This window comes from Oxyura jamaicensis, chromosome 3 (genome assembly GCF_011077185.1).
Source record: "Oxyura jamaicensis isolate SHBP4307 breed ruddy duck chromosome 3, BPBGC_Ojam_1.0, whole genome shotgun sequence".
In the NCBI taxonomy this organism is placed as follows: domain Eukaryota; kingdom Metazoa; phylum Chordata; class Aves; order Anseriformes; family Anatidae; genus Oxyura; species Oxyura jamaicensis.
Window position 1 is genome coordinate 36,488,860 of NC_048895.1, and position 14,155 is coordinate 36,503,014.

Sequence of the window (14,155 nt, forward strand, 5' to 3'; positions counted from 1 at the left end):
GTCTAGGCTCACTTTCCTCTTGCCTCTTGGCTCCACCAGTCCCAGCCAAGTCAGTCCCTTTCTCAAGCCAGTCTCAGTCTTCAACTACAGAACAATGCAAAATGTTTAATAAACAAGCAAAGACATACTTGTAAAATCAGAGCCAAAAAGACTGTTTTAATTACATTTTCTGGTAAAGCAGACGCAAGTTTGGAGAGTTACTTATCTCCATAGTAGAGCCTGTAATATTTCCGTGTGAAGATATTTACAAACCTGACATCCACAGTTTTATTGCAGTCATGGTCAAACACCTCAAAAGCTTCTATAATCTTCTTCTCAATTTCAGCTACTGCGCCATCTGCAAAAAGAGACATAGGAAAAGCAAAAGAAAGATTCACTGAGCTGTTACCAATTGATTTATTTCCAATTTGAGTACTGTGACAGCAGAAGCACCAAAACGGATAAAGGGGCAGACAGGAAAGGTCCTTTGAAAAAGCAGAAGTTATTCTGAAAAAAAAAAAAAAAACACTGTAAATGCAGAATCTGACATTTATATTAGCAATACGGCCTTGCTATGGCTCTGCAGCTACATCAAGTGTGGTGCTGACAGTGTGTCTCAGCTCGGTGTGTCAGGCTGGCCAGGTGTGGACCCTGCTAAAAGTGAGCAACAGCTCTTTCTGTAACATGTGCCTGAGCCCTTCCTGGACACCTTGGTGCCAGTGGAATAAGCAAGGAGATAGAATATGGGCCCAGGCTTGCCTTGAGACAGGGTAAGTCACTTCGTTCAGGATCATGCATCCACGAAACATAAGTGCTCACATGTCCACTAGGTTAACCATAACATGAAAAGCTGAGAACCAGGAACAGAGAGATAGCAAAGACATATGAACAGGGAATATATCTCATAGTTAATAATTTATTGCAACTGTTTGGAAAGGAAGAAGTCCTCAGGGAAGGAGTAATTTGCTGCCTTTGCTTGTCCTATCTCAATCTAAAAGAACGGGGAAAGAAGAACCACACGTTGTCACAGTTATACCTCATCGAAAGCCAGAAATGGCATTCCTGGTGTAAGGAAAGTATCAGGAAATACATTTTGAAGAGAAAAATGTAAAGAGAGGGAGGGTTCCACCTCTAACAAAAAGAAATATGCCCTCAGGGTGCTTCTCAAGCTCCCTGGTAAGGAGGAGCAAATAAAGAGCAAACCGGTTAGCCCATTTATTAATGTTGTAGTTTGACTCCAGAACAAAAGACAGACCCAGATAGGAAGCAAAGTGATACAGAGTCAACCTTTTGGTTCCTGTGGCAGAATATAGCCCCAGTCTCCAGCCTGCAGACCAAGACCAGAAGGCAGTGTTTTGTGAGCTAGCGTAATGGCCTCCACAGAAACACCCCAGGGAACATCTGAGTGATAGTCTGAATATCACACTGGTATTGGCATACTCTGAGTTTGTTTTCTCATTTTCACACTTCTCTTCTGTATTTTCAGCATAATAATAAACCATAATTCTTCTGTGTTAGAACAGATTTACTTTCTTCTTTAGGCTCATCTGGTGTTAAAAGTGTTTTTGAGCTCTAACCAACACTAAACCACTGGACATTGTTTCCATAGACATAACAAGTTCATACCTAGCTTTCTACAATCCCAATATTTTGGGAATCCCGGGGTCTGCAGCGTGCAACCATTTATTCCATTTGCTCTCTTGTCCTCATGACAGAAATACCTGTTTTCAGGCAAAGGGTATATCAGAACTAGACATAACTAAAAGCAACGTTGGCCTTGTGATCTCCCCATCTCTATCTTGGTCCATGACCTTTTTAAACTTGTTTTCTCCTCCTTTCCTGCTGAGAAGGGGAAGAGAGCAGCTGTGTAGGTGTCTGGTAGCTGGCCATGGTCAACCCACCAGTGGCTTCAAGAACTTCAATATAGCAGTGGATCAACGCAAAATTAAGGAAGCTCTTTTTAATACAGAACAGAGGTGTGTCCCATTAAAAAGGCACAGGGTTCTCCCCAGGTTTGGCACCGAACTACCCCAGAGGATATCCAAAGGGAAGAGAGGTAGGGATATGCCCAGTGTTCCTCTCTGAGTTTAGTCCCCCAAGGGAAGCATGAGCAGGTACATGTACGATCAACTGGATACTGAAGCACATCAAGGAAAAGGAGCCCTGCTCAGTCCCCAGATACAGGACAAGCTGTATTTTTTTCACAGCTTGACAATAATCGCTGCCTTTTATGTGCCTAAGCAGTACAAACCACATATAACTCCTTTCCAAAAAACAAAGCTAAATCTAGGAGGACCTGATTCCTTGTGGAAAAGGCCCTACATACTTACTCTCAAGCTACTAAATTTGATGGGATTTTTTTTTCAGGACCTTCAAAGAGTCCTGGATGCAGTCTCCAATGTACACTGTTAGTCTTCATGAGATCAGACACTTCAGTTGTACAGTATGTCTTGCAACAGAGAAATGCTGAAGGAATATTTATAGCTGTACATTCTTGGCTTGATGACTGAGCCTTCTGTAGAAATAAAAATTAACCATGGGGGGGCAGGGAAACATTTCCAGTGCTGGAACAATGTAGCCATCCAGCCTTCTCAAGCTTTTGCCATCCATTAAAATACTATAATTTTACCCATTTCAAGAGACCCGGCAAAGAGATGTCCTGAAATGACATGAAAATGATGATTTAATCTAGATACCAGATCATCTATATTTCTTCCAAGAACTGAGAGGAAGTTGTGAGCAGTATCAAGAGCAATATCCATGAATGAAAATAAAAGATAGTGCAGTCCTCTCAAAGACTCCGTAAAGTTGAGTGAACACCTAATAAACTATTGCCTAAATCTCTCTTGTTCCTCTAGGAATGGAGGCCAACAAAGTTCAACGTAGTTCAGGATGGCAAAGCTAGTTACCAAAAGACTTCTGTGATTCACTCTAAACCTCACAATGGGAGAGAAAAAAAGACAGATTGCTGTTCTAGGATAAGTGATGGATAAAGGTCTAAAACAATACCTTCAAGAAGGCCATCAACAGATGAAACATGCAGTTATCTCAGCAGATATGATGCTCTATAGTACTGAAATTTTTCTGCATGAGGGGACTGTGGCCCATGGGCAAATCAATGAAGATTTCATGTTGAACTGCAATTTTTCAGCAGTTTCTAAGAAAGAAATACCTAAGCTCTGGTCAAGTTAAAGATTTCACTCAGTAATTCTAACTAGAAAAACCATATATCATTTCAAAGATAAACATTATCTGATTACTTCTAATGGCTTAAATAAACATTGAAACATACTGTACCAAAGAAGATTCCAGCACATACAACTACTTATTGCCTCAAAACGCCAGACTATTTCCATTTTTATGCTGGTAAAATGTTTTTTTTTTTTTTCTCATTTTCTCATTCTCATTTATTTTTCTATCACATAAGCAATGAGAAGACTGAATGTCTTAAAATCCATCCCTCGGATATATTAACCAAAAAGCGTATTCACAACCAGTCTCCTTTCCTGTACTATCCTTTCCTATTTTTCCCAGTTTGTTTAGTGTGAATTAGATAAAGCTCTAGACACTGCCAGTTAAGTAAGACTGGCAGGGAACTGGGACTCCCAGATTAATTCATCTGGTTCTTTCAGACTAATTATTTCCTCTCCAGGTTGTCCAGACTGTTCCCTAGCACTTGAGGCCCATTTGAAGCCAGCCCATGAACTGCACACCTGTCCCAGTTGTGACATTTCTTCTTCAAAGACCACAGCTTCAGTCTTCATAGGGAACAGAAGCAATTAAACAGAAGTGGCTCTGCCAGACTCTTGAGTAATAAGCATTTTAAAGAGTGATTTCTAGTTGATACTAGAAACTTGAAAATACTTGAAAATTTGCTAGATTCTACCATTCATTTAACTGTATGAGCTTGCTTCCTTTTCTTCCTTCAGGCCAGTTGCTCTGATGGTTCAAAAAGCCAAACCTTCCTTTCACAGAGAATAAATCACCTGAAGAAAAAAGTGGCATCAAAAGAACGCGTAGGCCAACCTTAAACAACTTCTGAAAATGCTAGGGAGCAGTATTTGCTGCTCCTGAGAAAAGTTTCAATGCAGCTTGATGAACCTATTTATACAATGTGATACCCAACCACATAAAGACTAAGATTAGGGGCTGATTCATAGAAGCACCCATGGGCTTGACTTTATTCCTTGATGTTACTGCTCAACAAATGTGAAACATCTCTCTTTATAAACACTGATCTACAAATATTTTAATACAGAATTGTACCAGTGGATACACCTAAGACCTCTTACTACTCCAGCACCATTTCTTCTCTCCCACTAGCCGTTATTTCAATCTAAAAAACAGCAGCTGTCTTGATCCTGTGGGTTGAAACACTCAGAATGGGATGCAAAGACTGTCAAGAAGAAAGAGGAACGTTTTTAAGAGAGCAATGGACATGGGAAGTGACATGACTGTGCAGGCAGATACATGAGAAAATGTGAGTGTTCAAGCCCCCTGCCACTGCCACTCAGCTTCAGTGAGACTTCTCCTTCTGCTCACAGATCCGAGCTACAGCATTTACAACCACACTGCTAACACCACTCCAGCACACTTCCATAAGGCCCCTATGTCCACCCTTTGCGAATCCTAGCTCTGGCCACCCCAAATCACAAGCAGCTCTATCTGTCTTGCCACATAATGCCAATGAAAAAGGAGAGGTGAGAACGTTAAGGTTGGGCTTTGGGGAGTATATCAGCTGGCTGGAGGTGGAAAAGGTACAGAAAAGTAGGCAAGAAGTCTCTGCTTAAACTCTGAGCTTACGGCGTGATCTAAGAAAGGGTTTGACCAACAAGCAGAAAGCCAAAACAGCTCTTACTCCTCTGATGTTCAACAGCTTTAATACAGAATTCAAATCCTAGAAATGTGTCAAGATGCCGTAACAGTTCCCCAATAGAGAGGGAGAGTGGTGCTGTTCCTGAAGACGTGAAACCTCTACACATTCCCTTTAAGGGTGATTCCCAATTTATTCCCTAGGTATACAGGGCAGAAGGATGAAAGAAATGAACTAAAAAGCAAAAATGATTGTTTTTTGATGTTTGCAGACACTGTTTCATCTGGGATCTTCCAAAATCCTTCACAAAACCACTAATGAAACAAGGGCACAAGAATAAAAAAAAAAAAAAAAAAGTCTGACAGTAGTCCTAATGAAAATAAATTTATATTTTCCTAAATATGGAGGGAGAAAAAAAGAACAAGAGGCTTCACAATTGCAGCTCAGGAAAGGCTATCAATTAGCTCTTATAAGATCTAATCAGGCTTTTAAGCAAGTGTTAACTGAACCATCACCTGGGTCAAGATCTTAAAAAGCAGTCATAACACTCAGCATCACCAGCACAGGTGAAATCTCAAACTCTCTCAAAAGAGCTCATCAGTTTTACTAAGACATTTTGTTTCCAGAGCACAAAGGGAATGCCAGTGTAGTTTCATAAAATGAATTCTTGGAGATTTTATCAGCAGCATAAGGTGTTCCTATGCTACTGCTTCTTCTCCAAAGCAAAGTATGCCATTCCCTGAACTATTCTGCCACAAATGTTTGTGTTGCCTTCATGAAGTGTATTTGGGAACCTGACTCACTTAAAAAAAAAATCAGAAACCTCTCCCCACCCCAAAGAAGGAAAACTTACAGCATTCAACTAATTCTATTTCAAGGAAATTATTAAGAAAAAAGGTATACAGGCAGAAAATAATCTTGAGGTCATCTGAATCTGACTTAATGGCAAAACTTTTCTTCTCTGCTGAAGGAAAAGTGTGCATTAGATTTTGGTTAGTGACCTTAATTCCAAAGAAAGCCTACTGTACTGCCAATCTAATATGCTGAAGCAGTAATTGTGTGCTATGCTCTATCAAGAGGTGGGCAAGATAAGTATTTTCATCTCTACTCTGAACTCCAATACCTTGCATAATACAAATACAGTAAATATCAAAAAAAGAGGAAGGAACAATATGATTAAGCTATAAGCTTGCAGAATATGCAATGTGTCTTTGTGTCTTGTGATATATAATGACAGAATATATGCTCATTGAAAAGAATCTTAATTCTGAAAAGATTTTGAATTAAAACAAGAGGTTTATAAAGCACATCAATTCCTCCAAAGAAGGGATAAGGCTGGTCCTAAACTGCAGTCTGAAGAAAACAGATCAGATCAGATCACTCCCTAGACTTTAAAGAGTGCAAAGCAAAACCCAGGACTGCATTCAATAGACAGTAGAAAGTTTTTTACTTAGAACCTTACCTAAATAATGTTTCTTTGTAGCCAAAACTAAAATCCCATGAGTTTAAAGATATGTAAGATTTGGGTTAATCCATCCAAACAGTAAATTAGGGGGAATCTAGGAAATGCTTCTACCAGCTAATAATTACAACAAATACTTGCTAGCCATCTGTGAGGCAGGACAGGGAAAGATATGGTAATGCATTTTCCTAGCAACTATATACACTGCAATTGAGCAGCTGAAGCATTTCCCGTTAAGCACAGCTCCAGCTGTAACTCCATGCCTCGAATGTACAGCTCCCAGGCAGCAGGTTCCCACTGCGAGGGAGTCGGGCCAAGGGCCCCATGTCAGCAGGAACTCTGCACAGCTGCCACGTAAACTCTCCAGCATTAAGCAAGTCTTTCATATTGCTCATCATCCTCAAGCAGGCTGGGATCTCAAGGAGTCTTATGAAACTTGTATTCTCTAGGGAAAACCATGATGTAAGTAAGGACTGGGATGTGAAACAACCCCAAGTATTTATGGCACCAACGGGAAATGTCTCCTGAGTTCTGCTCTTCAAACTGAATGAAAAGTTAAAGAAGCAGCTTCACAAAATTTGGTATACAGCAGGTCCCAAGAAAGGATTGAGCTGAAATCTTCACTGACAGTTGCTACCTAGTCCCATCTGGGGATCCAAGCTATGGTCTGCAGACTCAGGAAAGGGATAATGCTTTCGCTCGTAGATGAGAAGCATCCCGTGTTATCACAGATGGTACCTAGCAAACTCAGTTTGAGTCTGTCTCCTGTAGAAGAAAAAAGCTTAACTGGTTTCTGGAGAGGACACTTTCAAGGATTTTCAAGGAAGTAAAAATTAAATCTCAGGAACAGTAAAAGTTTTTTCTTGTCTTCCAGAATTCTTGAGGACCAGCCATATGATTGCTCCCGGTTGTTTAGGTTTGTCACAGCGGACACCATGTGGTATCTAGATAAACAAGCAAACCCCCTCATCAGCATGAATCAACAAAACCAAAACCCTACACCCGCCGTCGTGTATGCAATCAACCTCGGGCTAAGAGCATAACCTCACACTATTGTTATACTTCTTTTCTTAATGGCATTACATGTGAGAATTGAAAAATTATTATTTTGTTTTCACCACTGTGGCTGCCATATGGAAAACGAATTTAAAAATTCTTTAAAAAGGGACTATATATTCAAAAACAGATACACAATATGGAGAACTCAGAGTGGAGCAATCAGAACAATCTTTGCACAGCCCCGTGGCATGAGAACATCTCATGAGAACATGTTCTCATCCCACGATGAGCACAAAACCACCACCAGCAAATAAGATTTTAGAAAATTCAAGCTATTAACTTGATGTCTGATAATAAAATGCAGGCTGTCAGTTTGATGATACAGGCAGTGGCAAAGTGAACTGTAAAAGCTACATCAAATTCTGACTCAAAAATATTAAATATATATTTTTTTCCTTCTTGTCTTCTTTACACAAGACAATTGTGGCACAGGCAAAATATATAATAAAGTGAAAAATTAAGCATTGTCTTGACTCCAGCTTTAGCTATTGAAATGTGATTATTTTATAGAATGATGACAGTAATAAAAATTAAAGTTTGGATCAACCACAGTGGAAGTATTTGGGTTATTTCAGTTAGAAGTTGACAAATCCATTAAAGATTTTAAAAAGAACAGTATAACAACTGTGCGTTTCAACCTCAAAGTTGTAAAATGCAAAACATATCCAGTTTGTGACAGTCCATTGGCAGCAACTAATGGGGCTACAAGTTGCCAATAACTTCAGCTGATGAAACAAGTTGTCTTGAATATTCCCCTACATTTTGATTGTTCAGTAGACAGTATTTTAAATTCTATGGCATTCTAAACTGCCATAGATTCAGAAGTTTAAATACATGTGGGAACCAAAACTAAGAAAACTACTGGGACAATTAATAAACTACTTCACCTGTTGAGAAACAAAGTAAGTATAGAAACCATTGCTGCTATGATATGAAGTCCAGCTCCTTGCTGCTCATAAAATCCTTAATCTGATGCTGGAACAGAACAGAACAGGCCATAGCAGATGTCATTTCAAGCTGGAAAAGAAGCCAGAAGTAGTCACTGTCTTTGGTCACCTTCCCTCTGGGTCAGGTATGGTTCTTCAGCAATGGAAAAAATATGTCTTTCCCTCACGGTATGCATCCCTGTACCAGGGTCATCAAACCCATTTTACTGCTGTCATTTCAGGTTGCTCCTGCAAGATGCCATTATTTTGCCTGGTCTGCACTGGGCAAACAAACAGCCCCCACAGCAGTCCACATAGATTATTAGTCTGTGTCCTCAGCACTCAGTAACCCATACCTATGTGCCCTGATTCATAATGATACAGCCGCCTGAGCAGCTGCTGTATTACACCTGACTCCCACTTCCTCACCAGGATCCTACCTGCTCGCTCTGCCCGGAGCCTGCACTTAAAGCCAAGGGATGTAGATGACGGAGTATGCCAGCATGAAGCCCCGGTGGAACTACAACCGCTGTCTGGGCTTGCTGCAAATAATGCAGCAACCTACGGGAACAGAGAAGGGCAAATATTGAGGGATACCCTTGCTACCTCTGCAAATTCTTCAAATAAAAATACCTCTGCAAATAAAAATAAATAAATAAATAAGATGCTTGTTGTAACACAAAATTGTCTGTACGTTGGAGGGGAGCAATGCTATTTTCTGCATCAGTTCCCATACTACAACCCCTGGCAGCCTCCCTAATCCCAGGCTTCTGAAATACAGACATGAATTTCCCTGATTCTATACAGGTTTTTCTGGAGGCCACCAGAAAAGAGGACTGAAATTTGTTAATCACAGCAGTAAATGGCATAAGGATATATAAACATATAAAATGCAAACCAAACATACTCTAAACTTACTGAAAGTATTTACAACCGAACAGACCTTGAATATCAAGGCAAGGAGGGGATGGGAATGCTGATTGTTAAGAGTGGCTGAGTGGGACTGGGTCCCAGCAGGAATCCTGCTAATGTCACATCGCACATATATATATATATGTATGTGTATATAAGTATATAAATATAAGTATATATATAATATGTACAGATACATAATGTCTCACATATATATTAAAATGTCTCACTTGGGTCACTATACCCTCATCTTTTCAGGTGTGATGTGTGCCTGCATCCTTAGAAGCTGAGATCCTGCTGATGAGACTTGTTTTCCAGTAAAAAGAAGGTGGTGATTAGTTTCTCCCTTGCCCTACAGGCAAGATAATCTCTCCTCTCTGCTGTTCAGAGAGCTCCTGAGCAGCTTATTGGTGATGGCAAGCTAAGTCTATACAGTCTATATAGTCTGAGTGATGAACACAGGCGTGTATCAATCCATGTCCAAAATGCTCAGGGAAGGCTCAACAAAATATGCCCTGATGCTTTTACTGTACACAATCCGTGTAGCTATGCTGTATCTACAGATAATGAAGCACTGATCTGCCTAAGTATTAAGAGAAGCATGCAACCCTGGGAAATGATCAAGGAATATTACCTAGTTATACTCAGCTGGAGTTCAATTTTCTCAAACGTGAGGCAGTAGCTGAGGTTTAATAAGTGATTTTTTTTTTTTTTTTTTTTTTTTTGAGGTGAGATGGTATGGAAGGAGTCCTTCCTATTTTCACTCTACAAAACAAATTCATGCCTTGGTCTGCATCTGCCACAGAGGAGAAGCGGAGATGCAGAGGCTGGCTGCTGGGTATGTCAGGGCTGCATCATGTCCCCAGTCCAAGCAATTAAGGTGAGACAGACTCTGGAGGCAGGAAGGGATTCCTGACCTGGGGCAATCCCAGCCAGTGTCCCATTGCAGAACCCAGCCAAGACCAGCCAGTCCTTGGAAAAAAAAAAAAAAAAAAAAAGGTCTGAAAAGAAAACCACGTGTTTGACTAATTCAGGTTAAAATTAAAAAAGATTCTGACACGTTCTCTGATGTGCGTAATCTGTAAGCCACACTGCAGCATTCCTTTTATATCTGCAAGGACAATGGTCCAGTGGAGGCAGTCGTCCCCTCCCTCGCTGGTGTCAGTAGGCACAAGCACTCCACCAGGAAGTGACAATGCAGGCTGGACCTCCACGTGCGCAGCAGCAGAGGCGGGTTTTCTGCTCTCTGCTTTGACCAGCCAGGATGACACCGTGCAGGAGGATTACTACCTTTAAGTAGCAGGGAAGTGCACAGATACGTGCCCTCCAGCTGCCCTCCAGGTCCAGCCTCCTGCGGTGCTGCTGCTGAAGGCTGTGTGCAGCTCCACCTTGCCACAGCCCTGAGCTGCCACCGTGACCCTGGCTGCTGGGGGCACTGCTGCCAGCACCCCGCAACACCTTCCCTGTGCTCGGCCTTGCTCCTTTCCCTGCAGCTACAGCTCACAGACTTGTCTCACCCCGAGTACAAAGTCCCTCCAAGCTCCGCAATGTTCAACAGAGACAGCTAATGCCCTGACCTGATCTTCGTAAGCACCTTACTCCTTCTGTCCTAACCCACCGTCACCCCTGTATTAAGGAGGGCAAGGCTGCGAACAGTAACACGGAGCTTACTGCCTGGCCTCTGGGGAATGCGCCGTACTGGGAACAAGAAGGAAGGCATGCAGGGTATCTCCCATGTGTGTCCAAACCTCTACACAAGAAGTAGGGATGATTTCAGTTTCAAATAATCTGAAATCTTCATTACTTAAAGCAGAAATGCCTGGCAGTTCTCATGAGCAACTTTCAAAACACAACAGCACCTAGCATGACCCCAATGGTTTCTTCAGCTTTCATGCAAGTCTGTTTGCCGATGCCTGGTGCATTTGTTCCTGCAGAGTCCTTACAAAAAGCCTTCTTTTTCCTTTCCTTTTTCCTTTCCTTTTTCCTTTTGAAAAATGAAAAGGAAAATCTTTCTCTTTTTCTTCTTTTTCATTTTCGTTCTTTCTTTCTTTTCTTCTCTTTCTTTCATATTTTGTCATGTGTTAAAACATTTTTTCACCTGTTTAGCCTTTTTGCATTTCTAGGAGGGAAGGGCCATTCGGACAGGCCTCAATGCTCTGGGACAAGACACTTACATCACAAAAAGAGACACATCACAAAAAAAGCTACAGAGGCCTGAATTGTAACAACTGCATTTTCGGTCAATAAGCTGTCAAGCATTTTATGTCAGGAGTATCTGTAGCATTTTTAGAGTGCCAGCCAGGATGCAGCACGAGATGTTCAGTTCCCAGGCCAGGCCCCACCTATCCCCCCCAGCAGCTGGCCCCCACCACGCTGCTGTAGGCCCACAGGCCTCTCCTGCTCCCTGCTGCTCCCAAACCGCCCACTGGGTGCTCACTACAGTTGCACATTATTACTGTGGAAGCAGCACACCGTAAGGATTTGCAAGAAACATGTCACCAAATAGGACCTAGCAGGTCTCAATTACGACATGGATTTCGGCCAGCCAGGCACAGCATCTATTCCGCAGCTACTCCAGTGGTAGCTGGGTTTGCCTTCAGGAAGCCAAAGGGCAGCAGGAGCCAAAAATGCAAGCCCTGAGTAATGCTGCTCACCATAACCACTTGCACAGGTCCAGCTCTAGGAGTAAAGCTCTCCTTCTGCTAGCTGGTGTCTTCGGACAAGCTGCCAAGTACCTGCCACTGCATACGAGCAGCACGGAGGGCAGTGAAACAGCACGCTTTTTCATACTAACCTGCAGAACAATGGGGGGAAATTTCCTTTTCATATAAAAATCTCACTTGTCTGCTGAGCAGAGGATGTGGAAATGTGCTTCCAGGCATCAAAAGAGAGCAAGAAAGTCCTGTCTGTGCATAGATCTGGACTGCCTCCTGTACACCTGTGATTCACAGGTAATACACAATTAACATCTTCTACTTTTCCTGCAGAAAGTCGTGATGTTATCCTTCCTAGAGTGAAGTGAGAGAAATGCCAGCACTTGAGGTTTGTTAGCCTGCAAAAATAATTGCCACACTTATTTTCAAGTCAATACCAGCTGCACGCAGACTCCCCTTTTCATCAGGCAGAGATAAGCTCAGCATAAATCTCCATTAGGGATGTCTTGCACATCCCTAAATTCCCAACTCTGGCAGTTGTTCCAGTCAGCACTCCTGTTGCAGCTCCGAGCTGGCAAAAGCAGTAATCTCCACTGCTGCAATTTGTTCTGTATCTTTCATCTCAGCCACACCTGGGAGCTAATGAAAGAGTGATGTCTAGCCCATACTTATATTCTCTTTCATCACCAGCGGCAAAGTGCCCTGCAAGGATATATAGCTCTCCTGGCAATGCTCAGAGTCTCGCTGTACCTCCAGCTGCCTCTGAAAGGTAAGAGCTAGCACAGGCTGCAACAGAGGCAGAAAGCAGCCCATGCTGCTGTACGGCACGGTCCCTGAAGGCACTTGCCTCCGTTTTTTGCAGGGCTGGCCACAGAAGCGGGTGGCACAGCCAGAAGGGACAACTCCAACACTGAATTCACACTGAATTGTAGCAATGCAGAGGTGGCTGCTGTGCGCCCCAAGGCCTGGCTAGCTCCTACGGGTCTGGGGATGCCCCAGCAGGGTAACAACAGCACGCATGCAGGTCTGGCTGAGCACCTCTGCACCAAATTTAATGCGCCCGCTGAACTGCCTCTGCATGCTGACTGCTAAAGTGGTCATGAATCGGAGATCAGAATCACATGGATATCAGAGATCTTGGAAGTAGTTTATTTCCAACATAAACTAGCAGAAAGTTTAAGTACAGCAGCACAGCAGCACTGCTAGAATCCAGCAGTGTGTGAACTTTCTTCATCTGAAAGACATGTAATTGTCTAAGATATAAGCTGTGAACTAAGGTTTTTCAGGATGACTTTTAATACATGCTGCTACCGTGTAACGTACCTCAGCTCCTTGAAGTTTCCTCACAAGGTCTCAAATGGGTCAAAAAAAACCTGCTTCTCTACTGGTTGCAATTCTGTCTGCTCTGCTCTGGGGTGAGGACTTGGACCAAAGGAAGAGCATGAAAGTGAAACAAACTGGCAAGGGATTTACAGGGGCTTGGTGCAGCTGCTTGCTTTTAAGGAGCTGCCTTCAAAGCATCACTTGCAGTGCTAAACCACTTTCTTTATGTATCATGAATGAATATCAACCTTCAATTTTCTATTTGCCTAAGAGGAATAGTTTGAATATGAACAGCTTTTCAGCTGACAGATTTAAGATGTTTACATTTACCATCAATGGGGGATAAGACATTTCTGTAAAGAAATGAAGAAGGTTGGCAAGTACAAAAAATAAAAACCAAAGAATACAAGCTGTCCGTGGATACATTTCAGAATTCATGTCTAATTTTAACCTGATCATCAGCAATTGCAGTCCAGAAACTTCTGTCAACTTAAACCAGCAACACGAAAATCCTTACCATTTTTAAGATGCAGCTTGGTAAGTCTGTGAAAGTGACTTGTGAAAGTTGTTTGCAACAGCAGGCTGGACTCAGGGAAACCCCTCCCATTCACAGGGCTATCATGTACCACCCACACCTACATCATGTTGAGCAGTATTTCACATATTCAAAGACCTGGAGCATGTATTCTACTTTAAAGATTGATACTTACAGTTAAAGACCATGTATAAAAATATCCCATGGGACCTGTCATGTAGCACGCAGGCCAGCCCCCAAACCCACCAGAGCCAGGTTTGGGGTTGGGAACCTCCTGCCCTTTACCCCACAGCAGGTCCCTGCAGGCTCTGCACAGGCTGGGTTGGGACCTCACTTCCACGATTACTTCCCATCGCCTTCCCCCTGCCAAATCTCATTGCCAACAGCAATGAAACAGTATCTGCTCACATACAGTAAAGGTGCTCCTGAACTGGAGGAAAAAAAAAAAAAAAAAAAAAAAAACCTCAGATCTCAGAATAATTAGTATGTAGA

The 14,155-nt window shown here is 42.2% G+C and overlaps 1 protein-coding gene across 1 annotated transcript in view; it reads right to left on the reverse strand.

Annotated features, from left to right (window-relative positions):
• Positions 1–14,155, reverse strand: part of EFCAB2 (EF-hand calcium binding domain 2) — a 30,897-nt gene that overhangs the window by 12,554 nt on the left and 4,188 nt on the right. The window contains exon 2 of the mRNA XM_035322897.1: positions 253–337. Within this exon, the coding sequence (XP_035178788.1) occupies positions 253–337 (85 nt within the window). The remainder of the gene's footprint in view (positions 1–252; positions 338–14,155) is intronic.